This window comes from Theropithecus gelada, chromosome 15, assembly GCF_003255815.1.
Source record: "Theropithecus gelada isolate Dixy chromosome 15, Tgel_1.0, whole genome shotgun sequence".
In the NCBI taxonomy this organism is placed as follows: domain Eukaryota; kingdom Metazoa; phylum Chordata; class Mammalia; order Primates; family Cercopithecidae; genus Theropithecus; species Theropithecus gelada.
Window position 1 is genome coordinate 106,214,115 of NC_037683.1, and position 25,704 is coordinate 106,239,818.

Consider the following 25,704-nt stretch of genomic DNA (forward strand, 5'->3'; position numbering starts at 1 on the left):
CAATGCTGGCAGGTACTTTGCCCACACACTGCCAGTGTGGCCTGTTGGGAGCAGGAGGAGGCCAGATAGGTGTTTGCTGGTCTCAGAACACGCTTAGCTCTGTCCCATCCTGGTTTTCCCTTGGATAGGCTTGAACACACCCACCATGAACAGGTCTGTGGACATGGTGCCCTTCCTAGACTGACTGCATCCACAAGGAATTGGTAGCCTTTTAAGGTGGGCAAGCAGGATGACCAGCCCGCTCTGCAGGGCTGGATACTGGGGCTCAGGAAGGATCAGGACTTGCCCAAGTTCACTCAGCTGGTTAGGGGCAAGGTTAGGGGGTCTTTAGCCTCCAAAGGGAAGACAAAATATCCTTTTCCACCCCTGACCTCTACCTGGAAGACTCCTGCCCCAGGAGGTGCAACTTAGATCCCTGTCCCTCAGGCCTCTCCATCCTGCAGAGCTGGCATCTGCTGTTTGGCCTCCTCCTCGTGTGAGCTCTGGGCTCATGCCAGCGGACTCGAGCCCCGGAGTGCACGCCTGTCTCACAAGGTAGATGTGAGGATTAGATTATATAAATAACAGGCAAGTGCCAAATGCATAGCCCCACACCTAGCACACTGTTTAACCACTGGCTCTCTGGGGAGAAAAGTCCTGATTTGAGGTGTTTGCCAATTTCCATAGTGTAAATACTCCCAGCATTGCTGACTTCAGGCTACAGGGTGGCACTGCTGAACCCAGAGCTGGGAAGGCATGTGCACTATTGCCCCTCACAAGTTAGTTTCAGCCAATGCCAGTGTCCAGCAGGGCTCCAGGAAGTCCTGATTCTCTGGGTAACAGTTGGCTTGGCATATTCTTCCCTCTACATTGCGAAGGTGAGGTATCACCTCTGCTGGCTTTTATGCCACACGAGTTACTTTGTGCCAGGGGCTCCAGGGCCAGCAGCCCACAAGCATCTTTTCATCTCTGGAAGTGTGTGTGTATCTGATGGGGGTGTCAGCCCAGGGAGATGGGGACTGAGATAAGAATACTCTGGTATCTCCCTTATGCCTCAGTTTCCTCACCTAGGATCATGCAGGCTGGGGTGAAAGTGAGGTGTTAGCTCAGGGCGCTGACAGGAGCAGGGCTCAGAACTTAGCAGTATGGTTACTGACACAGGTCACCTGCTGCATTATGGCCAGAGACGCCCAAGAGAGGGCTTGTCCGTGGGGGTCTAGTGGAGGAAGGACAGAGAGATCATGGAAGACTTCTTGGGAGAGGTGGCATCTGGCAGAGGTGGGAAGGAAGAACACTTTGGGTCAAGGGGCTTCTGGAAGCCTCTCCATATCCCATCCAAGGCATTCCAGCTCAGCCTCGGTCGTGGAAGTTCTGGGATTTAGAGTATATAACTTCTGCCTTTGGCGCCTCAGTTTGCTCTAGATTGTGAAATGGGCACAATGGTCACCAGTGCCTCCCTGGGTGATGATGAGGTCCTCATGGTTCCTGGTGGTGAAGTGAGGGCAGGAAATGACATGCTGACTCCCACCAGGCTTAGCCCCAGGCTGGGCTCCCGACGGTGGCGGTACCCCTGGTCCTTTTCTTCCTAGCCTGCCCATTCTGTCCTAGCACCGGGCCCTGAGGTCTGGCGCGCCGGGCTGCGGCGTGCTGAGGCTTTGAGCCTGCTGCCTCCTCTCAGGAACAAATAGGGTCCTCTGCAGCTGACAGCCCTGCGGAGCGTTCCAAAGAACTTCAGAGGCCAGGAGCGCTACCTCGAGCAAAGAGCCGCGGGTGGGACCCCAGGTAGCCGGCCCGCAGGTGGCCGCGCGCACCCGCCCGCCCGTCCGCCCGCAGCCAGGTGGGCGTGCCAGGCCCAGCCCCCTGCGCCGGTCCGGGGCGGGGCGAACGGAGCCCCGCCCTCCCCGCGCGCCGGGTCGGAGCCGGTGCGGGAGCGGAGTCGCGCGAAGCCGGCAGGAGCACGCGGGAGCGCGGCCCCGCAGTGGCCCGGCCCGAGAGAGCAGCGCGCAGGAGCCGGAGCGGCGCAGCGGCCCCCACCCCAGCGCGGACCTCGCCTGGAACTCGGACCCCGGCCCCGAAGCGTGATCTCGCCCTCCTCGCAAGCCCCGGCCGCCGGGCCGCGGGCATGGACGGCGTCCGCTCGCCCTGTGAGTGCCGAGCCTCCCCCCAACGCCGCTCGCCGCCTTTGTGTGCGCGCCGCGGCGCTGCAGCCCCCTCCCCGCGCGCCCCTCCCGCGCCCCGGGCCCGCGTCCTTTGTGGAGCCGCCGCCAGGCCGGTGCCTTCCTCCCGCCCCAGGGCCTCCCTATCCCCTTTACAGCTACCTCCGGGACAGCCTAGCAGGACCCTCCCGGGCCGGGGCTGGGCAGGGCGCGAGATCCCTCTGCCGGCCTCCGGGGCAGAGACACCCTAGCAGGTCCTCTCTCCCAGGGTTCCAGGGACACCACAGGCCCGTCCCTCTCCGCAGCCTGGGGCTGAGCCGGGCACGGACCCCTCCTCCCCAACCCGAGCCTCTGGTCCCGTCTGCAGCCCCCGTTTCCCAGGGCCCCCAGAGACGGCCCCCGCAGGCTCTCTCCGCGGTCGGGGCTGGGCAGGGCGCGGACCCGGGGCGGCGCTGTCTCATTCCGCGGCCTGGGCAGGTGCGGCAGGGCCGGCGCTCACGCGGGCCTGTGTGTCCTTGGCCCACAGAGATGGACGGCGATGGCGGCCGCCGAGACGCCCCCGGCGCGCTGATGGAGCCCGGGCGCGGCGCGGGGCCCGCGGGCATGGCGGAGCCTCGGGCGAAGGCGGCGCGGCCGGGGCCCCAGCGCTTCCTGCGGCGCAGCGTGGTAGAGTCGGACCAGGAGGAGCCGCCCGGCTTGGAGGCGGCCGAGGCACCGGGCCCGCAGCCCCCGCAGCCCCTGCAGCGCCGGGTGCTTCTGCTCTGCAAGACGCGCCGCCTCATCGCGGAGCGCGCCCGCGGACGCCCCGCCGCCCCCGCGCCCGCAGCGCCGGCCGCGCAGCCCGGAGCCCCCGGAGCCCCCGCGAACGCCGGCCCCGAGCCCCTGGGCGCGCAGGAGCCCTGCCCAGACCCCATCGCAGCCGCTGTCGAAACCGCGCCTGACCCCGACGGCGGCCCCAGGGAGGAGGCGGCGGCGACCGTGAGGAAGGAGGATGAGGGGGCGGCCGAGGCGAAGCCTGAGCCCGGGCGCACACGCCGGGACGAGCCCGAAGAGGAGGAGGACGACGAGGACGATCTCAAGGCTGTGGCCACCTCTCTGGACGGCCGCTTCCTCAAGTTCGACATCGAGCTGGGCCGCGGTTCCTTCAAGACGGTCTACAAGGGGCTGGACACGGAGACCTGGGTGGAGGTGGCCTGGTGTGAGCTTCAGGTGAGGGCGCCCCAGCACGCAGGGGGCTTTCCGCAGGGTCTTTGCGCGAGTCGTCCTTGGGCCCGTCCTTGCTCCTGCGCCTGGCCTTAACAAGCCCTGGGGGCGACGGAGCTCCATGTGCGTCGCCCTCTGTGTGGGTGGCCAGCAGGATGCGTACCAGGTGTGCGGACTGCATGTACGGCCCGGCTGTGTCCGTGCGCAGGTTGCGGTTTGGGAGTCAGCTGGTGGCGAGGGCAGGCCTCTGGTGTGCTTTTGGTGTAAGTGTGCGCGCTGTGGGCATAGAGAGGGCCCTGGAGAGTGGGCCTCGGAGGCTGTGTCTCTTAGGCTGCTGCTTCTCCAGTCCTGATGACCTACTTTAATGACCCAGGGAGTCTGGACTGTTGTGTCTTTGCAAAACAGTATGGAGGCTTCAAGGCCCGGTGTGTGCAGTTATAGAGTGGTTTGGGGGTTCTGAGCTGCCCATAAATTAGTACTTTCCTGTGTCCGGCAAGCTGTGGCTGCCCCAGCAGGGATACCTGCAGAAACTGCTTCTGACCCTGGGCCTGTGACCCAGAGGTGGTGCCTGGTAGAGCTCTGGGGCCGGCTGGGCAAGGCCTGGAAGTGTGGTTAGTCGCCTCTGCTGTTCTGAGAACTCTATTTGTTCACAAAATGGACGTGTGAGAGGTCTTAAAACCGAGTCATGCAGAATGCGGGTGGGGGTTTTCTTGGCTGCAGAGGCTCTGGGTATGCATTTTTCATGATCCTGCCATCTCCGTGGTGTCAGCCCCAGCCCTGGAAGATTATATAAACAGCCACCCTAGCTGTCCTGGGCCAGCCTTGGAAGCAGAGGCCATGCCTGTCCAGGGGGTGTTTATAAGCCTCCCTCCTTGGAGGAGGGCAGCTGTCAGGCGTGAGCCAGTCTGGGAGAGTGCTGGCTGGAGGTGTAAATGTACTTCGTTGGCCTGTAAAGTTAGCTGGCCATCCAGTCCGGGCCTGACACGGGGCTGGGGCTAGCTGGGGCAAGCTGTGTTCTAGGGCCGCTGGCCACACTGCAGGACGCTTGTATTTTTGGTTCAGAAATGGGGTTCAGTTGCTATATCCTCGGGCCCTTACAGGGTGGCCTGCATGTGTGTGCAAGCCTGGCTGATTCGGTGGGTGTCGACCTGTCGTCAGCCTTTCTCCCAAGACAAAGAGCTCCAGAGACCTGCCTCTCCACCACCTCTTGGTTCTGCCTTGGAGATGTGGCTTTTCAAGGCAGGGGTCAGTGGCATTGTGTGAGGTCCTTAGGAGGGACTGAACAGCTCCCCTTCTTCATGGCCCTGCAGGTTCTGATGGTACGGGAAAGGCGGTGGGTGGGGCAGGGGGCTGTGATCTGGGGGTCCTGGGGTGTGCTGGGCATTCCTGCTGCAAGGGAAGGCAGAGGGAAGAGAGGTCCTGAAAGGGGAGATGACTCTTGATTCTGGTGAGCAGTCTTCCTGCTCTTGCCCACCGACCCAAGCACCCTCAGGTGCTGCCTCCCAGCGCTGCCTGTGCAGGCTGGCGGATGGAGCAGGGGTGCTGCTGCAGACTGGGTTTGAGTTAGATCTCAGCAGCCAGAGCCTGCTGATTTGGCTGGGGCATCTCGGGCGCATGTGACTCTTGGAGCTTGTTCGTTCCCATTCCCTTTAAGGAGAGGCAAGCAGTTCTGTCTCCGGGTCTGTCCCCTGCGGGCATGGGGTGGAGCCTGGCCTCTGTCCAGGGGTCTCTTGCTCCATGACTCTAGATGGGAACAGCAACCTGGAGGTGCTTCTGGTCTATATGCTTCTTGTCTATATGTTGATGTTCCTTGCCGGGATGTTACTGGTGCCCCAAACTGGTGGTTTCCCTGCACCTCCCCCAGAAGAAGTACCTCCAACATTTGTCCCTGGTCGATGTGTGTCATTTGGGATCAGCTCCCTCTGTCTGTGCTGATCTGAGAGGGTTTTCCATGAGAGGGAGTCTGGACCCGCTTAGAATAGCCCCCCCTTTGCTGGGAACCTGGTGTGTTTTGGGGCTGTGCTGGAAGCTGCCTCATCACAAACTGAGGACTGAGGGGAGCAGCCCCCAAGGTCGCCAGTGAGGAGATGGCAGGGCACTGTGGGATCAGGGGAGGAGGGCCCCTGCCTGTGTGTAGAGTGGTGCAGGCTGACTTTGTGCAGAGCTATTGGAGGGACTGATGGGGCTGCCTGTGTGATGTCGTGGGTGTGGGCCAGGGGCTGGTGGGCGTGTGGAACGGAAGAGGGTGGGGTGTAGGGCTGCAGGGAGATCAGGGCTGTGGGAGGGGCGTTGGACTCCACAAGGGGAGTGTGCTTCCGGGTGGGATGTGGGGTCAGGTCTCACTGAGCAGAGGGGCCACCCTGCCAGGGAAGGGCGACAGGTGGCCGCTCCTTCTCTAGGTGTGTTGGCTTTGTGCCGGGAGGGGCTCTCTTAGTCCACAGTGTGGAGATGCCATCCGGCACATGACCCCAGCATTCTGGGCATGGAGAGGGTTCCTGGGAGTCATGCTTCACACAGCGGAGGGAGGGTCTAGGGAGATGTTGTGTTCAGCCAGGAGCCCTTCTTGGAATTGCTCTTGGCCTCCATCCCTTTATTCCCCTACGCCTGCAGCACCTGCAGTCTGCCCAGGTGCCTGGGCTCTGTTCCCCTTCCTGCCCTCCGCAGGCTGGGGGGCCTCCCTGGAGAACTGAGAGGCACTGGTGGGGCTCACTTGTGTTTTCCAGGGTTCCCTGCCAGACGGGGAAACGCCTTCATGTGGACCTAGTAAGCCTGGCTTAGAGGACGTCTGATTTCCTTTGATAATTAGCGTTGAAAGAGCTCCGTGGAGAGGGTGATGTTTATTTATCTCACATCTAAGGGCAGTGAGGTGTTTCACCTTCTGAATTCTCCAGATGTGCAAAGCTGGAACATGCACTGTTTTTTGTGGGAGAAGCCGTTTAAAAATACCTCCCTGTCATTCTCTTGAATAAACTTTCATTCTTGGCAGCAGAACACATTACGGTAACAAAGAAGGAAGTAAAACACCAGAATCCCACCGCCTTCCTCCTTGCCCACATGTCCTGTGTTCCTGTGGCCATCTTTGGCCAGCCCTGGTTCCCCTGCAGACCCCTGTACTGTCAGACAGGGTGTGGGGTAGCCTGGGGCTCCGTGTCGGCTCTGGGAGCATCTGCCTCCTGCCATAGCTGGCTCAGCTGCACTGGGGATGCCCAACTGGGTCACTGGCCTGACCTTCTACAAGACCCTCCTCTAGGGGGTGATGAGGCCACAGTACGGCACAACGGGGAAATCCTGACGTGGTGCCGTGGCCACCACTTGCTCTGCCACCTTCTGTTGGGTCAGCACAACCTTGTTCCCTCCTCGTTTTGGTGTTGAACTTTTTTTTTTTTTTTTTTTTTGAGACGAAGTCTCGCTCTGCCCCCCAGGCTGGAGTACGGTGGCCAGATCTCAGCTCACTGCAAGCTCCGCCTCCCGGGTTTACGCCATTCTCCTGCCTCAGCCTCCCGAGTAGCTGGGACTACAGGCGCCCGCCACTTCGCCTGGCTAGTTTTTTGTATTTTTAGTAGAGACGGGGTTTCACCGTGTTAGCCGGGATGGTCTCGATCTCCTGACCTCGTGATCCGCCCATCTCAGCCTCCCAAAGTGCTGGGATTACAGGCTTGAGCCACCGCGCCCGGCGGTGTTGAACTTTTGTGACTTCCTTGCCCTTCCTGGCTACCCAGGTTGCTGGACCAACACTGCCATGTGGCTCAGGGCTCCTGCTCTCACTTGCCTCCACCTTTGAGCTGACCATAGGTCCCCAGTTTGAGAAAAACTAGCCAACTCAGACTCAGGGAGGCAGCCTGTTCACCTTTCCTGGACCTTCCTGTTTCTGCTGTGTCTCCTTTGGGGACCTGGAGTAAGCTTGGTTTTCACCCCCTTTAACAACACTGACCCCTCCCTGTCAGCAGCTCCCCACTTTGGGGGACATAGGATCTTAGGACCTCGGTGCCGCTGCCCCTCAGCTGCTGTGGCAGGGCTGGAACCTGAGTTTCCCGAGGTGGTGCTGGGGCCTGCACCCAGCGTGGGGGTCTTTCTACTTCATGGAGACGTGCATTCCGTGATCCTTGGCTCACAGCACTTGCTGGGCCCTGGCAGAGCGGTGTGAGTCCTACAGAGGACTAAGGGTGGGGGTGCTGCTGCTAGTTCCAGAAAGTTACAAAGTAGGTCTTGCTGCTGTTTGGTGCTGCCCAGAGGGGGCAGGAGTGACGTGTCCTGCCCAGCCGGGTGTCTCAGTGTCCTGTCCATCTTCCTGGGTCTGGGAGTGGATAATGCCCATGGAGACTCGCCCTGTATAGCCTATGCCAAGCGGGTGGTCCCCCCACCATCCTCCAAGGACAGCCTAGCCACCCGACACCCTCTCTCCCAGCCATGAGCAGCCCCGCCAGTGCCAGTGCTGAGCTGGCCCGCCGTCCCCTGCAGGTGGGATCCTTATCACCTTTCTAGGCAGGCCCTCTGCATGTCATGGGCCATGCAGCCTCCCGCCAGGGTTTGGGGCACTGGAGAGCCCGCGTGCTTTGCACCGATGGCCTCTTGTTGGAGGCCCGGCTGGCAGCCTCACCTGCTTTCAGCCCTGACCCAGCTGACATGGGGAGAAGAGGAGACAAGGGGGCGAGCCAGTGCTGAGCACAGAGGAGGTGCGTGGCACGCACTCACTGGGGCAAGACAATCAGAAGGCTTGACCCGATTTGGCTGGTGGTCACCCCTTTTTACAATTGTCTGAAGTGCTTGGTTTTATTGGGAGAGTTGTGATTTGAAATCATTTGGGTGCCAGCACTGAATTCGTTTTCCTGGTGAGATGTTTTCTGCGCCATGCTGACCATGGTTTTGGGTTAGTTGGCAAAAAAGGCTGGTGCTAGCTGCCTGAAAGGCCTGTGCAGACGGGCTTTCCCCCCCTGCCACCAGGGCAGAAATGTGGGCACTGAGCTCTCAGTGGTGCTTCTGTCCCCGAGTGGTGGTGGCAAGGGGTGTGTCCGCAGCGATGACAGACAGCAGCCTGTGCAGGTCATCGTCATGGGGGACACGTTGAGCTCAGGCACCACAGCTTGTTTTCTGCTAGAAGCAGGTGCTTCCGTGGCTCAGCCGTGCCTCGCGGGCGCCTGGCTGAGCTGAATCAGGACCAGGCCGCCATGGGACTCGAGCGTAGCTGTGCTGCTCTCTGAGCCCTGGAGGGAGGACCCCAGCCCTGGCTCAGATGTGTGGAGGGCCAGCCCCCACATGCTGCTCGTTTGATTTGCTTTTGCCAAAGCTTGTGTTTTCTCATTCCTCGTCAGCGTGTTAGGAGGTCTGCCAGGGCAGCTGGACACGCCCTCCCACAGCACTGGAACCTTCCGTGGTGGCAGAAACATCCTGCCTCTGCATTTGTGTCTGCAGGCCCTGCGGAGTGCCCGGGATGTGGCTGGGGCAGCTGAGGGTCAGTGTTCTTATTTTTCCTCACATTAAATGCGGATGCGAATGTCCACACGTGCCCTGGCTGCTTCACGGGTCACCCGCATCTCCAGGCTTGATCTTGGGCCCTCCTCTAGGCGGCTGCTTTTCCAGAGGATAAAACAGACCCAGGTGACCTAGAGGTGGCCACTGGGATACCAGACAGACCCAGATGGGGACAGCTTATAGACCACTTCACAGCAAGGGAGACAAAGGGGCCGGGACACATCAGGGCTGGAGAGGCCCAGGAGGTGTGAGATGGGGCCTGCTGGAGACTCCCGGGGAGGACAGGATTGGGGCACTTGGGCTGTGAGGACCTAGACTTGGTGACGGTGCCATGACCATGTCAGGCTCTGGGAAGCAAGTGGCCACCGAGTCCAGGACAAGCTCCAGGTCAGCAGGAGGATCTCGTGGGCCCTGAGAGTTGCATCCCCCACCTCTGCCCTGTCATTTCCTGGGATAGCTGGGAGCTTACTCTCAGGTTGGGTAAAGCTTTGTTGATGGACAGCTAGACAAAAGATATCATCAAGAGAAGGGGAGAGAGCAGATGTTCCAGAAGGTTCCAGAGGCCTGTGCCCGGGTCTCAACAACGCAGGCTTGTGTGTACGTTGACTCAGTGAGCATTTGTTGAGTGTGTGTCCTGGTTCTAGGCCTGGGGCTACCGTAGTGAGCAGGACAGGTCACCACCGTGGGAGACAGAGCCTGCGAGACCCGGAAATGTGTTGGGCAGGTTGGGGAGCTCTGAGGGAGGCCGGAGGAGGGGCCGGAGTGGAGTCAGGTTTTGACAGGATCTCTCTGGCCACCTTGGGTACAGTTGGGGATGAGGGTAGAGGCAGGGGACCAGCAGGGAGGTGACTGCCACTGTCTAGGTGTGAGACTACAGGGCTGGTACTGGGTGGGATAGAGGCGGGGAGGGGAGAAGCATCAGATTCTGGGTGCAATCGAAGGTGGAGAGCACAGGATTTACATCAGATCTGAAGGTAGAGAAGGTAGGAATCGTCCGGGCGCCGTGACTCACGCCTGTAATCCCAGCACTTTGGGAGGTTGAGATGAGTGGATCACTTGAGGTCAAGAGTTCGAAACCAGCCTGGCCAACACAGTGAAACCCCATCTCTACTAAAAATACAGAACAATAGCCAAGTATGGTGGTGGGTGCCTGTAATCCGAGCTACTTAAGAGAGTGAGGCAGGAGAATCGCTTGAACCCAGGAGGCAGAGGTTGTAGTGAGCCGAGATTGTGCCACTGCACTCCAGCCTGGCGACAGAGCAAGACTCCGTCTCAAAAAAAAAAAAAAAAAAAAAAAGTCCAGGCGTGGTGGTGGACGCCTGTAGTCCCAGCTACTCAGGAGGCTGAGGCAGGAAAATGTTGTGAACCCAGGAGGCGGAGCTTGCAGTGAGCCGAGATTGCACCACTGCACTCCAGCCTGGGCAACAGAGTAAGACTCCATCTCAAAAAAGAAAAAGAGAGAGAGAGAGAAAGGTAGGTAAGAATTATGGTGGCAGCAGCTTTGGGCCTGGCAGGATGCGGCTGCTGTCCTCGTGCGGGAGGAGGAAATGAGGATTTGGGGGAAGAGCAGGCCTTGGCTTGGGATGTGCTTAATCTGAGTGCTTCGTAGGTGGCCAAGGGTGGTCTTCGTGGGAGTGGGATCTCCCAGGCTGATCCTGAGTTGGGAGCCTGGGTGGGCACCCCAGGAGTGCAGAGATGGGCCAGGACTGTGTCTCAGGGGGGCCTGGAGGGAGGAGCTCATCACCGTGCCCAGAGGGCCTGCCCAGGACAGGAGGGCGCTCCAGGATGCCAGCACTGTTTCAAAACATGATTCATGCAATGGGCAGCAGATGCCGAGTTTTAGGTGCTCGGACAAAATTGGGAACTGTACTGCACCTTAAAGACAACGGTCCCTTCCCTCGGGAGTTACCCTTCTTCCCACCCCTGGACCCTGCTGGCCACCATGAGTCCACGGTCTGGGTGGGGCTGGCCAGTGGTCCTGGGCTGGCTGGGCTGGCCCCTCGCCTTCCAGGACAGCTGGGACCTGCAGCCCTTCTATGCCCATAGGCATCTTATAGGTGTCTCTCAGGGCCTGTGGCTTGGGCCTGGCTTCAGGCTGCAGCTGGAAGATACCCAAGGTGATGGCATGAAGCTTTAGGTCGCCTCGTTGATGGAGAAGAACTTGACCTGGCCCAGCAGAGGTTTGGGCCGTGTGTCTGGGTCTCCCTTGTGGTCCGCCCTGGCTGTGCAGCCGCGATGGGGCATCAGCATCTGCCTGCCGTGATGGGAAGCGGGGTTTGGGAGCCTCACAGCCAGGAAGGACATCACCCCAAAGGTCCCGGCCACACTGCGCTGGTGCACACAAAATACCTCAGGGTTAGGAGGGCCCTGCCATGTTCCCAGCGTGTGGCCGTGGAAAGGCACCTGTTTTTGTGAGCCTCGGTTTACCCTTTTGTGCAGTGCGGATGGTGCTAGCTGCCCTTCACGGCTGGGGGCACTATTGAGAGAAGTGTGTTTCACCTGAGCACACAGGGTCCTCAGGTCAACCTCTTTTCACCCCTCTTGCTCCCTCTGCAAAGTAAACAGTTGTCTCCAGCAGAGCTGTGGAGAGCAAGCTGAGCCAGCAGGTGGAGGCTGGTGCCCGGGGCTGCCTGTCTACCCGCCCAGAGCTGTGGGCACCCATGCCGCTGCTGCCTTAGCGCTTGAGCTCAGATAAGGAAAAGGGTGTGAACAGCAGCAGCTGGGATTTTTGAAAAGCAAGCTAGGATCTGCCTCTGACCATAGACAATTCAGGGCTGCGTTTTGGGGAATCCCAGCTGGGTGGAGAGGCCTGAGCAGGGCTGCTGGAGGTTGGCAACCTGAACACTGTCTGCAAGTTTCCTGCTTCTGAGAGTTTTCACATCCAGTTCTCTTCCCTGGAGCATTGAATTCTAAGGATTTCCCAGAATACTTGATTACAACTTCTAATTTAAGTTAGCTCTCATTAAATTATATTAACTTTTTTTAAAAAGGACAGAAGAAAAGTGGTCAAGGCAGTGCAGTATTGGTGAAAGAACAGACCAGTTGATCAATGGAATAGAATAGCAAGCCTGGAAATAGACCCTCATGAATAAAGTCAACTGATCTCTGACAAAGGAGCAAAGGCAATAAAATAGAGACAAGATCATCTTTTCAACAAATGGTACTGGAACAACTGCACATCCACATGCAGATAAATGATTCCAGACATAGAGCGTACACCCCTCACAAAAAGTAAAATTGGCCATATGCCTAAATATAAAATCCAAAATTATAAACCTAGTTTTGGCACTGACTTTAGATAGAACACCAAAGCCACAGTCCTTGAAAGAAAATAATGATAAGCTGGACTTGATTAAAATTAAATGCCTCTGTTCTGTGAAAGACACTGTCAAGAGAATGAGAAGACAGGCCACAGCTGGGGAGAAAATATTTGCAATGACCCATCTGCTTAAGGACTGTTATCCAAAATATACAAAGAACTCTTAAAACTCAACAATAAGAAAACAATCAGCTAAAAAAAAATAGGCCAAAGAGCTTAACAGATACCTCACCAAGGAAGACACACAGATGGCAAATAAGCATATGAAAAGATGTTGCCCATCATAAGTCATCAGGGAATTGCAAATTAAAACAGTGAGCTCCCACTGCACACCTACTAGAATGGTCAAAATCTAGAACACTAACACCAAATACTGGTGAGGATGTGGAGTGACAGGAACTCTCATTCATTACTGGTAGGATTGCAAAATGGTACAGTTATTTTGGAAGGTCTTTTGGTAGTTTCTTATAAAACTAAACACACTCTTGCTATGCAATCCAGCAACTGCGTTCCTTGGTATTTACCCAAAGGAGTTAAAAACTTAGGTCCACACAAAAACCTGCACACGGATGTTTATAGCAGCCTTATTCATAATTGCCAGAACTTGGAAGCAGCCCAGATGTCCTTCAGCAGGTGAATGGATAAACAAACTGTGGCACATCCAGACAATGAAATCTTATTTAGTGCTAAAAGAAATGAGCTATGAAGACACGAAAACACAGAGAGGAACCAGAAATGAATATTTAAGTGAAATAAGCCAAATCCGAGAAGGCTGCATATTGTATGATTTCAACTAGATGACATTCTGGAAAAGGCGAGAAACCATGAAGACAGTCAAAAAAAAAAAAAAAAAAAAAAAAAAAAGGATCAGTGGTTGCCAGGGATTAGAGGAAGGAAGGGATGAAGAGGCAGATTTGCAGGACAGTGAAACTGTTTTGTATGATACTTTACTGGTGAATACATGTCATTATACATTTGTGAAAACCCATAGCATGTACAGCACCCAGAGTGAACCCAAGTGTAAATGTTGGATTTTAGTTAATCATCAATATTGGTTTATCAGTTATAACAAGTATACCACACTAATGCAAGATGTTAATAATAGGGGAACCTGTGTGTGGATGTGAGGGAGTGTATGGGAACTCTACTTTTTGCTCAATTTTCCCATAAATCTAGAATGTCTCTAAAAATAGTTGATTAATTTAAACAACACAACAGCTACATTAAAGATGTTTGCAGAAATGGGCCGGGTGTGGTGGCTGATGCCTGTAATCCCAGCACTTTGGGAGGCTGAGGCGGGTGGATCACCTGAGGTCAGGAGTTTGAGACCAGCCTGGCCAGCATGGTGAAAACCTGTCTCTACTAAAAATACAAAAATTAGCTGGGCGTGGTGGCGGGCGCCTGTAATCTTAACTACTTGGGAGGCTGTGGCACTAGAATCGCTTTAATCCAGGAGGTGGAGCTTGCAGGGAGCCAGGATTGCACCACTTGCACTCCAGCCTGGGCGACAGAGTGAGACTTTGTCTCCAAAAAAAAAAGGTGTTTGCAGAAATGAAAACAAAATCACCCATAATCCAAGTGAACACAACTGCTTTTATTTTTGAATAGGACCTTCTAGGTCTTGTTTACATGTATGTATCATTTAAAAATACAGCTGCAGTTCAAGGTGTCACGACTTAATATCTGTCTCTGGAGTGTCTTTAAAGCTATCGTTTTGCAAGAGGCCGTGGTTCTGAGGTTCGTTCACTGGTCTTAGTGCTGTTTTGAACCCTTATTGAGGCTGGCTGCAGAAGGGGTGCTGTCACTAGATGTGTTTGGGGAGTGGTGGGTCAGGCAGGTGTGGCTGTTAAGGAACTTCTCAGAGCCTTTACAGTGCCCACTGTGTTGTGAAGCTCTTGAAGTGTGCAACGGGGAAGGTGTTGGGCTGCCTCTTTTTTTTCTTTCATTTTACAGTTATCTTATAAGCCGGGACTGGCTTGGGGAGGGGCGCAACAGGCTGACTGGTGGTGGAGGATCACTGGGGCTCCCTCTGGTATCCACCCCCCCACCCATCCACCCCTCACCCCTGCTTTCTGGGTACTGTGTGTGCTTGCTCTCTGGTGGGGGAGATGGGACAGTTCTCAGCTGTGAGCTGACTGTGGGAAGCAATGCTGACCTTTGATCCTACTCAGAATGTGGAATCTGGAGATGGCCAATGTGACAGTCCTGGAGGTGGCTCAGCAACATCAGCTGGGACATGAGGCTTTCTCTCTGTTTCTTCTGTCCTCATCTGTGTTGGCATTTTGTCCCTAGTCTTGCTTGGCCTCATGGCTACAATAGGGCTGCCACAGCTCCAGGCATCACAACCACATTTGATGGCAGGAAACAAATGGGTGGTTAGGTTGGGGGCCAAGCAGCCAAAAGGTCAATTTCTCAAGTGGCTTTGTTCGTATTTTAATCCATAAGGAGAAATACTTAGCAGGGATTCTCTGGTCTCCTTGGTTAGCATGGGTTTGTGTGGCCAACTGTAACTGTGCGTGTATCTGGGAAAGGCTTGATTGGTATAACAGGTTATGATCTGTTCCCTGGGGCTGGGCATAGTGAGTTTCTGGGTTTCTGTTGGTCAGGAGGGGTGGCAGGCTGTGGGTGGAGCGTGCCTGCTGTGTCTGTCTTGGTTACCTTGTCCCTTCAAGACCGTCAGTGTCTGTGTGCTCTGGAGCCCTCCTCTGCCCGGGCCTGCAGAGAACAGCACAGCACACACGCCCGCTGCATCTGCAGGCTCCTCCCTTCCCACAGCTCCCACACCCAGGCATCTGTGGGCCCTGATGATTTTCCTTCCCTCCTGTGTGGCCACCCCAGCTCCCTACCCTCTGTGCCAACCCTGGCAAAGCTTTTTCCTCTCTGCCAACAGTCTCGTTTTCATGTACCCCTAACGTTTTATTTTGGAAAACTTTGGAAAAACCAACAGAGAAGTTGGAGTTACCAGTTGTTGGTGTTTGCCACTGTCCTGTATATCTGTGCCTGTGATTTCCTGACCCATTGGCCGTTCACCCCTGGGGGCTTCAGCCTGGGTCTCCTGGTAGGAACGAGAATGCTCCTACATCACCTCCACCCCCTGCCATGCTCCAGGCACTCCAGGATAGGACCTGAGGCGCTCAGTGAGGTCTCAGATGGGTGGACTGCGCGTCCCAGGGAAGGGATCCGGGAGCCAGTCAAGGATCGCGTGTTGTGTCTGGTTGTCATGTCAATTTCAATCCAGAACAGTCCCTCTGCCTTTTATTATTACTGTTCTTAAATCTGTCAGCATTGTCTTCTGAAGGTTTAGGGCCAGTGGTCTTGCATGGAGACCCCATCTGGATCTGTGTGGCGTTTCTTTTTTTTTCTTGAGAGAGTCTTGCTCTGTCTCCCAGGCTGGAGTGCAGTGGTGTGATCTTAGCTCACTGGAACCCTCTTGGGTTCAAGCGATTCTCCTGCCTCAGCCTCCTGAGTAGCTGAGATTTATAGGTGTACATCACCATGCCCAGCTAAGTTTTGTATTTTTAGTAGAGACACAGTTTTACCATCTTGCCCAGCTTGGTCTCGAACTCCTGACCTCAGGTGATCCGCCTGCCTTGGCCACCCAAAGTACTGGGATTGTAGGCGTGAGCCACTATCTGGCCCTGTGTAGTGTTTCTGTAGGACCGTGTGAGGTTGTGCATTCCTGGCTCGGGTGCTGCGTGTGCAGGTCAGACCTGGCTAGGCTGTCCCTGTGGGGGACCTAGAGGAAGTCAGAGTGCTGTTATTAACACAGAAGTGACCATGCTCACGTCAGTGGGGCACCGCTCTCGGGGCATATCTGCTCCCTGGGCGGGAGGTGCTGCGATTCCCCCCTCAGTAAAGCTTCCCAGTTTACTAAGCAGGAAACTGAGGTACAGGAAAATGCAGGATGTTGTCCTGTCCACCCGGGCAGCCAGGGGCTGAGTGGGACCGGCACGGCCTGAGGGGTTGTGGCACAGCCTGAGGAGGGTGGACTGCAGGCTCGGGTGGTTCTGGGGCTCAGGGTTGCCCAGCTCCCTCCTTCCTTTAGGTGCCTGAGGCACCTGAGCTGGAACTCAGTTAGGTTGAGTGGTTGATGCTACCAGGACTTGCTGTCAGCCTGGAGGGAGCTGAGCGGCTGCAGTTTCCCCAGGCAGGCGGGGCTTGCTGGCAGGAGGAGGCTGATGGGAACCCACCTGTTGCCCATCCAGCTGCTTTGGGTGGGGCCCCTCCTCAGGCCTCACAGGGCTGTGTTGTTCCTCCCACCTGCCAGCCCTGGACCGACTCTGTTGAGTTGGGGGAGGGTGCCCGGGCATTGGGTTTCATGGGGATGGGGGGGATGGCCACTGTGGAGGGGATGCTTCCTAGGGAAGATGACATGATGGACATGGAAGCCTGACAGAGGAGGAGCTGTCCACAGCCTCCATCCTCTGACATGGCAGTTTTCACTTTGGTATATGCCCTTCTTAGCTCGTTTTTTATACTCTCGGGCATTTTTGCTAAGTCATGATCACAGCGTCTGAGCTGATATGTGTAGTGAAGTGAATAGCCCAGACCTCCTCTGGGCGCCCACTCCCAGCCCAGCCCCGGACCTGCTGCCCCTCTGTCCAGCCCTGCCCTCTTGCCCCATTATCCTTCCACCCCTGTCCTTGCTGCCCGAGACCTGGAGTTGAGCTGGGCAGCTTTGGTGCAGTCTCGGGCTCGGGGCCTTCTCAGGTGTGAGTCAGGCGTGGGTCAGACCCACTTGTCATCCTCTCGCTGGCTCGGTTCGGGGTGGGTAGAGGCCTGGCTCAGTCCCAGCCTGGCCCCCTCCAGCTGGACCCAGGCTCCCACACACGCTGCATACCTCCATGCTGTCCCCTGTGGCTGGAGGTCCTTGTGTGGACCTTAGACGTGTGGGCAAGTCCCTTTGCCCTCTGTGGAGTGCGGCTTCTCAGCCTGGCGGTGCTGGGATCACACAGGCCTCCCAGAAGGAAGATGACCGATGCCTGGGTCTGAGTGGGCCACCTCTCTCCCGTTCTGGTGGCACCAGGACTGAGCCGAGATGCCCCTGATTTTCTTGTTTTCAGGCTTCCCCCAATGTTGAGGACAGTCCTGAGCTCTGGACCTCGTGACCTCCCACTGTAGCCCTGCCCAAGTTGGTGACTCTAGGCTACGCTACTTCACCCGGTGGCGGCTGGGCTTGTGCGTCAGGCGGTGAGAGATGCCCTGGGCCTCCTATCTGGCCTTGTCCTGTGTCTTTAAGTTAGGCAGCCATCTTCCTGGGTCAGCCAGCTGCAAGGCTGTTGACATCTGCCCGGACAGGTCTCTTGGGATTTCTTGTCTTTAATTAAGAGTTTCGAGCAGTGTAGTGAATTTGTGTTTTGGAAGAAGCATTGAAAACACAAAGCTATGGGCTGGGTGCGGTGACTCAAGCCTGTAATCCCAGCACTTTGGGAGGCTGAGGCGGGCAGATCACGAGGTCAGGAGATCGAGATCATCCTGGCTAACACGGTGAAACCCCGTCTCTACTAAAAATACAAAAAAATTAGCCGGGCGTAGTGACAGGCGCCTGTAGTCCCAGCTACTGGGGAGGCTGAAGCAGAAGAATGGCGTGAACCTGGGAGGCGGAGCTTGCAGTGAGCCGAGATCGCGCTACTGTACTCTAGCCTGGGCGACAGAGCGAGACTCCGTCTCAAAAAAAAAAAAAAAAAAAAAAAGAAAAAGAAAAGAAAACCCAAAGCTGTGGAGAAGAGCTAGGAGGGGCAGCAGTTGGGCAGGTTGTGTGTGTGTTCAGGGCAGTCCCAGCCTGGCGCTCCATCCCCTCAAGGGGGGCGAGTGGTGGGCCATGCTGAGCAGGCACTGCATGGGGATGCTGCCTGACTTAGTCTCAGCCTCCCCTGCCCTCGGCCCCACCTGGGAGTGCGCACCATGGAGGGTTGCAGGAGTTAAGGTGCTGAGGGGTGGGGAAGGTCCGTCACGTGGAATTGTTGACTCTGATACCCCTGGGGACATGGATGGCTTACGGGGTGCCTCCTCGAGGCCTGGCCTTGCTCTGGCCCCTCGAGCCAGAGGTCCAGGGCAGGTTTGTCTGATGGGCTGTCCAGCCTGTGTCTGTCACTGTTGTAGCAGGTCCTGGGGCAGCTGGATATGGCTGGGCGATCTTCACAGGAGGGAGGCCCGAGGCTGTCTGTGTCTGCCCGGAGGAGGGCACGTTTCTGCACATTCCCTCGAGAGCCGGCGGTGGTGGGAGAGCCACAGCGTTGGGGAGCCCACTTGCTGGCTGGACAGTGATGGCCTATTGTCCCCTTCAGCCTCTCGGCAATTGGACGCCTACCCTGGGCTGCCAGTGCTCAGTTCCTCAACCTGTCAGTCCCTCTGGTGCCCTTGGCTTGGTGTGGTTGGACGCAGTGAACTTGGCACCCTCGTTTGCGGCTGAGCTTGGGGAAAACGGAGCCCAGAGGACGCCGGAGCATGGCCCTCCTGCTCTGGGTACCTCTTGGGCCTCTGGATTGGGTGGCTGAGAGGTGAGACAGCCACATGGGCTCGGTGTGGTGGTTGTAGTGGGCTTTGTACAGACAGCCACCTGTGCCATTTGTAAAAAGAGGGTTAAAAAGGGAGGCATGAAAGCGGATAAACTTGGCTAGGCGCATTTATGAGAAGGATGAAATAGGGTTAGCTGAGGGAAAAGGGCAAAAACCTTTAAAACAGCTAGAAACGAAACAGAAGAAGCTGAAAAAATACATGGAAATAGATTTGAAGATAGAAAGGGACAGGTGATGTTTTTTAAAGGTAAAGGAAAATAAAATGCTAACAGCAGGGGGCCTTGCTTTTACTGGGATGGATTCTTAGGGACAGTTAGTGTGTGTGCAGCCCCTCCCCAGTGAGGACCTAGGCGTCCGCTCATGGCAGAGGGTCCCGGTACCACCGATCCTTTCCATCCTGTGGCTGTACTCTGCCTGCTTTAGGGTCCTGCTTGAGATGAGTCTGTGCTTTTAACACCCCGTCTGTGTGGCCGAGGGCGTTTCACTGTCTGTTTATCTCTTGCCATCTGTGGACACCGGGGCTATCTGGGCTGAGACTGTCCCGAGCAAGGCTGCCTAGTGTTCACCCTGGGCTGGAGGAGCAGGGGGAGTGGGGACGGGTCCAGGTGGGCTGCTGACCCGGCCTTCACGGCTCGAGGCCCCTGCGTGCCATCCTAGGTGGGGTGCTCACGCTGCATGCTCTTGGCAGCCTGGGAGGTGGAACGTGGAGAACACGTGCCTGGCCACACGGCTCATTCTTCCTGCTGCAGAGCTTGTGGGAGCAGGGCTGGGGTGTCAGCCCGGCCTGGCCTGTTTCTAGCCCTGAGCACTGTGTGCAGAAAACTAGCGCCTAAGCCCCAGGTGGGGTGTGTCTAAGGGCTACGGACAGGTCCCGCAGGGAAGGCCCTTCTTTCCCTTCCCTGCCCAGGGTTATATGCCGGACCATGTGCCTCCCAAGTGCCCAGGACCTGCACCTCCCCCGTGTCCTGAGAAGAGCCCTTTTGGCTCATATCTGGCCTGTGTGAAATGGCCTGTCAGCCTCTGTAAATATTTGATGAAGGCAATGATAAAAAGACAAAGGCATGCTCTGTTCCCCCGAGGGGAGCGAGATGGTGACATTGGAACGTTCCGGCCCTGCTGGCTGCTTCCCTCAACTGTTTATGGATGGGGTTCAGGCAGGCCCTTTGTGTCCGTGCTCCCACTCACCGCAGGCCAGAGTGGAGCCCCTTGGGGCCTGGCAAGGCTGAGCAGAGGCAGCTGCCAACTTTCCACCTGGAAACCAGGCTGGGCCGATGAGGGTTGCTGGCTGCGCTGGAGGTCACGGGGGTCTCACGCTCTGATGCTACCTGGGACATACGTAGGCCTTGGCCTCCAGGTGGGCTTGGAGAAGTGAGGGGTGACTAAGGTTTGGCGTGGGACGCTGACCATACAAGATGGCTCTGTGCCCAGATACCACTGGGCCCTGGTGGGGCGGCTGCTCAGCACGATACAGGCCATCCCCACCCATGCCTCACTCCATGGCTGACCCCAAGCTCCCGGCCCTGCTGCGTGTGGGGGCCTGGTATGCTTGTCAGGGCCTCTGCTGGGTTCCGTGTGTACGTGTGTGTGTGTGTGTGTGTGTGTGTCTCGCCTTTGGCTTGCTTGCCGGGGAACAGGCCCGCCCCTCTGGCGCTTCCGTGGGAATGAGGAGCCCTTTGAGTTGACCTAACTGAGGGGCCACCTGTCCCGTGGGCGGTCGGCCCGGCCCTACCAGGGGAGAGGACAGTTTCTGCTTGGGAGGGGCAGGAACTGCTGGGAGCCGCAGCTCTCAGGGAGGAGTGGGTATTTGCACGGCTGATGGCCTTTCCACAAAAGGTTTCTGCTGTGTTTTCTCGTTGGGGGAGGGAAAATTACATGTGGGTGGGGCTGGGGCAGGTGGCGTGGTGGGGGCCGAATCAGGAGGGTTGGTTCTGGACACCAGTGTGATTCTGGACACCACTGCAGCTGGGGCTCAATGCTTCTCCCTCACTGGAGCCTCCCTGACGCCCCTGAGGAGCTTTCCCCCGGGGTGGGAACACGGAGGCACACATAGGCCGTGCTTGCTGGACGCTTGTAGCTGGAAGGCCTGCTCAGAAGGGCTAGGCTGCCTTTGCGGGGGTGGGGATTCTTGCTAGGGGAGACATCACCCTTTTTCCTGCAAGGACCACATCTAAGGCCATTTGCAAGCCACCCAGGCTGGATTCCACATGGCAACCGTTGGAGGAGAGGGGCCTCTGGGGTCTGTGTCCAAGTGGGTGACGCTGGAGGGTGGGAGGCACGGGATGCTCAGGGCCCCATAGGCCTTGTGGGGTGGGGCAGTGATGCTTCTGCTGGAGGGGTAGGGCCCAAAGCTTTTTGGGGGTGCTGGGAAGGTCCTTCCTGGGGGCTGCAGGTATGACCCCAGTAGGGGAACCCCAAGTATCCTTTGCTGAACTCAGCTGCAGGACCTTGAGCTGCAGTGAGTGGTGGGCCAGGGGTTTGGCCCAGAGAAAGATGTGGCAGTCAGGACCGTGGCTGGAGTGGACAGTGGTCTGAGCTGGGGGCATTGGTGGGGGGTGGTAGCAGAGGATGCAGAGGAGTGGCCACCCAGGTTGGGGAGGCGTGGCACAGGGTGGGGTAGGGGACTTGGGGGGGCGCCTGCCGAGTGAGGAGGTTTTGGGTTTTCACTGAAAGAAAAAGCAAATGAGAACAGGCAGCCCCGGGGAGCTGGGAGACCCTGGCCACAGAACAGGTTGGGAGGGAGCCTGTGAGGGTGGCTGCGGGGTCCAGGCCGGGGGCACAGGGGCTGGGTGACGAAGGCCTAGTCCCTGCAGCCTGCGGACGTGCCACTGCACGCGGCAGAGGTGACTTTGCAGATGGGATTAAGTTAAGTATCTTGAGACTGGGAGATCGTCTTGGGCTGTCAGGGTCGGCTACATGTCGTCTTCAGGCCGTCCTAAGTGGGAGGCAGGAGCTTTGGGACAGAGAAGGGGATGTGGGTGTGGAGGAGGGAGGAAGGGACTGTGGGTCAGGGAACGAGGCATCTCCAACTGTAAGAGAATAAAGGTGTTGTTGGAAGCCCTGTGTGTGGCGATTTGTTACTGAAGCCGGGGGAGGCTGCTGCAGCCTGATCACAGTCCCTACTGGTTACCCATGCAGCCCTGTGGACATGGTGCAGCCGGGGCCAGTCAGGCGCCCTGTGGGAGGGATGGCCCGAGGGCTTCCTAGACGAAGCTCCCTGAGCAGGGCCGGAGGCATTGATGGGGCCGCGGGATGGCAGCCTTGGGAACGGGTGTCAGGGAAGGCTGGCTGGTGTGTGTGTGTGGTGGGGATTGGGGGGTATATTCTAGCAAGTGCCGGAGAGGAGAGGGCTGACATAAGGCCACACTGAGGAGGTGTTTTAACTGCCTGCCTGGTCAGTGGGTACTAGGGGACCACTGAAGGCTCCTGGGGGAGAGTATATGAAAACCATTCAGAGATACAGGCTTCACAGGTGTCTGTGAGGTGCTGGGAGTGGGAGAAGCAGAGGCAAGGACAGCCTGGGTGCTCAGCATTTCTGCTGGGGAGGCAGATGAGGGTGAGCAGAAGAAATGATGGCCTCTGTCAGCTGCATGGAATGGAGAAAGTATATTAGGTTACAGCTTCCAAGAGTCAGGCAGGCCCAAGCACCTGCAGGTAGAACTGCCCAGGTTTGGAGTGGAGGCCAGAAATGCGCGGCCAGCCCTCGGGGCTGTGGGCCCCAGGAGGACTCAGGGTTCTAAATGTACTGGGAAGCTCCACTTTCCCCCAGCAAACTGTGGTCGGGTGCCCAAGGTGCCAGGCATGGGGGATGCTGCAGGAACAAGCTGCTGGCTCCCACTGAGGGGCAGGGTTGGGGAAGGGTGCTGACTCTGAGCCATCACGGGCTGGGTGTGCAACAGGAAGGGACAGAGTGGGTGTTTGGAGGCTCTGTGACCTGGGCTGGCGTTCAGCGTCCTGCCTGGCTCTGATGTGAATGTTGCAGCAGATTGTCAGCACTGTCCGGGGCTCAGGGAGGCTCAGAGAGTGAGGGATGTCTGAGGACACCAAGGAGGAGCATGGGTGTGTGGTGGGGGTGTGGGGACCCCCAAGCTGGGCAGGGCTTTGGGGCTGTGTGTCTGGTGGCCCTGGACTGACCCTGTCCTGCCTGGCCCTGGGTGAGGACAGAGGAGGCCTGAGGCCAGGAGGGCTGGAGAGCTCGTCATGCTGGAAGCCACAGGCCCAGCAGCGAACTGAGCTTTCAGGGGACAGCTTCAGGTCAGAGGAGGCCAGTGGATATTGGAGTTAGGCACTCTGTAATATGTTGAACGTGTTGGGCTCAGATCAGAGCTATGTTAACATCTGTGGGAGGTCCTGCTTTCCTCCATGCATTCTGGTACAAATTTTCCAGTTGAGCACACTACCTCCTCTTTACCCCTTCGTTTGTGGATCAGTGTTACCGGTGACTGGGAGGCTTGAGGAGCACTGGGCTGGGACTGTGCACTTTGGTAGCACCTTACCCACTTCCTGAGGTCAGGGCGTCTGTCAGCACAGATGTGTCAGTGAGCAGATGGCCACTCTGTGGGAGGGCCAGCACCAGCCTTCATGGGGAGTGGGCAGCCTATGTGCAGGTGGGAGCCCCTGGACCCCCCAGGTCTGGAGAGGCCATTGACCCCAGTGGGTGGAGGCTGGCACTCAGGCTTAGCCCTGTCCTGGGCCCCCTTGTTCCTGGGGGCCCACCCTGCTGGCCAGCCTCGGTCGTCTCCCCCACCCTGCTGGTCAGCCCCTGTCCGTCCCTACACCCTGTGCCTGGCCCCCACTCTGTCCCTCGGCCCGCCCCGCGGCCGGCTGTCTGGAGCCTGATCTCCATAGCAACAGTTGCTGCTGTGGAAGCTGGCGCCCGCTCAGCCTTATCCCGTGGGGAGGTATTTTTGGCACTGCTGAGGGATTTTATTTTATCTTTGGTGTTGACTTTTACTCTTTGAGTGACACAGACGGAGCTGGGGGCAGGCTTTGAGAAGCTTCTCTCTGGGGGACGTGGTGTTAAGGGCCGTTCTTCGTGGCCCCTTGAGTGCAGGGTCCTCCGAATGGCTTTCTGCTGGGGACACTGGCTCCGTGTGACGCCGGTGCCTTCTGGCAGCCTCTGGGCCAGTGGGTCTCAGGCTCCAGACGTGCTGGGGGCTTTGGATGGCAAGAGGAAAACCAGGGGTGGGTTTGAGTCTCAGGTAAAGCCACTAGGTTGGTGGGGATACCCCTGGAGGCAATTGTTGAGTGCTGGCTGTAGTCTAAACCCCGTGTGGAGCCTCGGGGCACAATTTTATGGGATCCTCCTGCCCACAGCCCATTTTGTAGTTTAGGAAACGGATGCTGCAGAGGGTGGTGCCTGAGGGGCATGCGGGGCGCAGGGCATCGCTGATGCCTTCTGTCCTCCCTGCCAAGGCCCGTGTGGACAGTCTGGAGTGCGTGTCTTTTCTCTAATATGTAGGGCCCCATTTCTTTGGGGCTTGGGGCTGTCCCTTTTGAGCCCTCTGGTGCTGGTGGATAGGCCGAGGTGGGCACAGGGAGTTGCCAAGGGTCACCTGCAGTAACATGGGCATGTGGACCTAGGGTGCTGGGGGAAACCCCCACCCCTTCACCTCCCTGACCTTCGTGGCTGAGGGCACAGCATTTGGCATGCACTTGCCCTGGCTCCAGTCCCTGCCCGGGGACCCAGGAGACCCTGAGAAGCATGTGGCCTGCCCCACCCTGGCCCTGGATGCACCCGGGAGTTCTGGCTGGGGGTGGGGGTGGATTTCTAGGCAGCCATATTTAGTGCCCTTGGATGGGACAACACTGTGGAGGGTGGTAGCTGCGTGACTGGGGGAGGTGGGCGGGCCTGTCCCAGGGGCCAGCACTGGGCAGACGTGTGCTTGGCCTGCCCTTGAGGAGTGAGTGTTGACCATGGGCCCCAGTGCTCCTGCTGCCATCAGGGCCCCGAGTCTGGGGGAGGGACAGGAGGAGGCGGTGCCCTCTTGGGGAGGGCAGCCAGAGTCCAGGCCCAGAGTGACACCTGCTTCCCCGAGGCAGGTCTCGCCTTGTGTTTGTAGGTTTTCTGGGGACGCACTGTGGCAGTGACTGGTGTGCAGCAGCCTGGGGTTCCTGAGAGCTGGACATGGAGGGGGAGGCAGTGCGTTTTGTTCTGGTTCTGCCACCCCCTGGGAGTGTGGAGGACTGCCTGGCCCTGTCTCTATCTGCTGAGTGGGGGGGCAGCTCCCAGCTTGGAGGGGCGCCTTGGGGCTGCTTGTGATGCCCACCCTGCCAGGCTTCCTTGGAGAGCAGAGAGGCTGCTCCCAAAGGTTAATATCCTGGGGCATCCAGATGAGAGGCCAGGCCAGCTATGCAGGAAGCTGAGACCAGAACCCCCAGGTATTATTACTAACCCGTTATCATGGGGACTTGCAAGCAGACCGGAAAGTAGAGGATGCCTGACAAACCTCACGTCCCACCCCAGTTAGTTATCAGGGTCTCCCGTATGTCCTTTACCTTGTTCTAAAATGCTCAGGCTTGGATAGCACTCCTAAGTTGCAGAGCCGTGGGTTTGACCTGCCCCAGATCCCTGGCGGGGGGCCTTGTCCACCGTTCCCCTGCAGGCAGCAGAACTTCAGCTCCCCACCAGCTCCTGAGGAGGGTGTGCATCTGTCATTCATGACTTCATGGTCAGCGTGCAGTAGGTGTCCAGTGCACGTCCAGGGTGATCAGGCCAGCCCCTCCTTTTTTGGACCCTTTAGGAGGAGCCCAACAGGCTGGTGAAAGCTCAGGCAGAAGCATTTGGGGTTTGTGAGCTTTACAGAATTGGTAATTCTGTCTCCAGTGAGTGTATTTGGTGCAAACCCCAAAGCCATTTATAGAACAGATGCCAGAGGGAGCACTTGAGGAAATTAAACTCCATGGTAACCTCACTGTGGAAATGAAAATAGCCTCACTGTCAGTGCTCTGCTGCTGGCCTAAGTCACGGGCCAGGATCGCGGTGCCTGCAGCAGGGAGGCTTGCCTGCTGCCGGCACCCACGCCCTCTCCAGGCGCTGTCTCTTTTTAGTTTTGTGAAGTTC

At 57.5% G+C, this 25,704-nt stretch overlaps 1 protein-coding gene across 1 annotated transcript in view; it reads left to right on the forward strand.

The window, feature by feature from the left end:
* The first annotated feature begins 2,057 nt into the window (after nt 1-2,057).
* Nucleotides 2,058-25,704, forward strand: part of WNK2 (WNK lysine deficient protein kinase 2) — a 138,106-nt gene continuing 114,459 nt past the window's right edge. The window contains exons 1-2 of the mRNA XM_025360589.1: nt 2,058-2,123; nt 2,662-3,344. Coding sequence (XP_025216374.1) covers nt 2,664-3,344 — 681 coding nt within the window. The 5' untranslated portion in view covers nt 2,058-2,123; nt 2,662-2,663. The remainder of the gene's footprint in view (nt 2,124-2,661; nt 3,345-25,704) is intronic.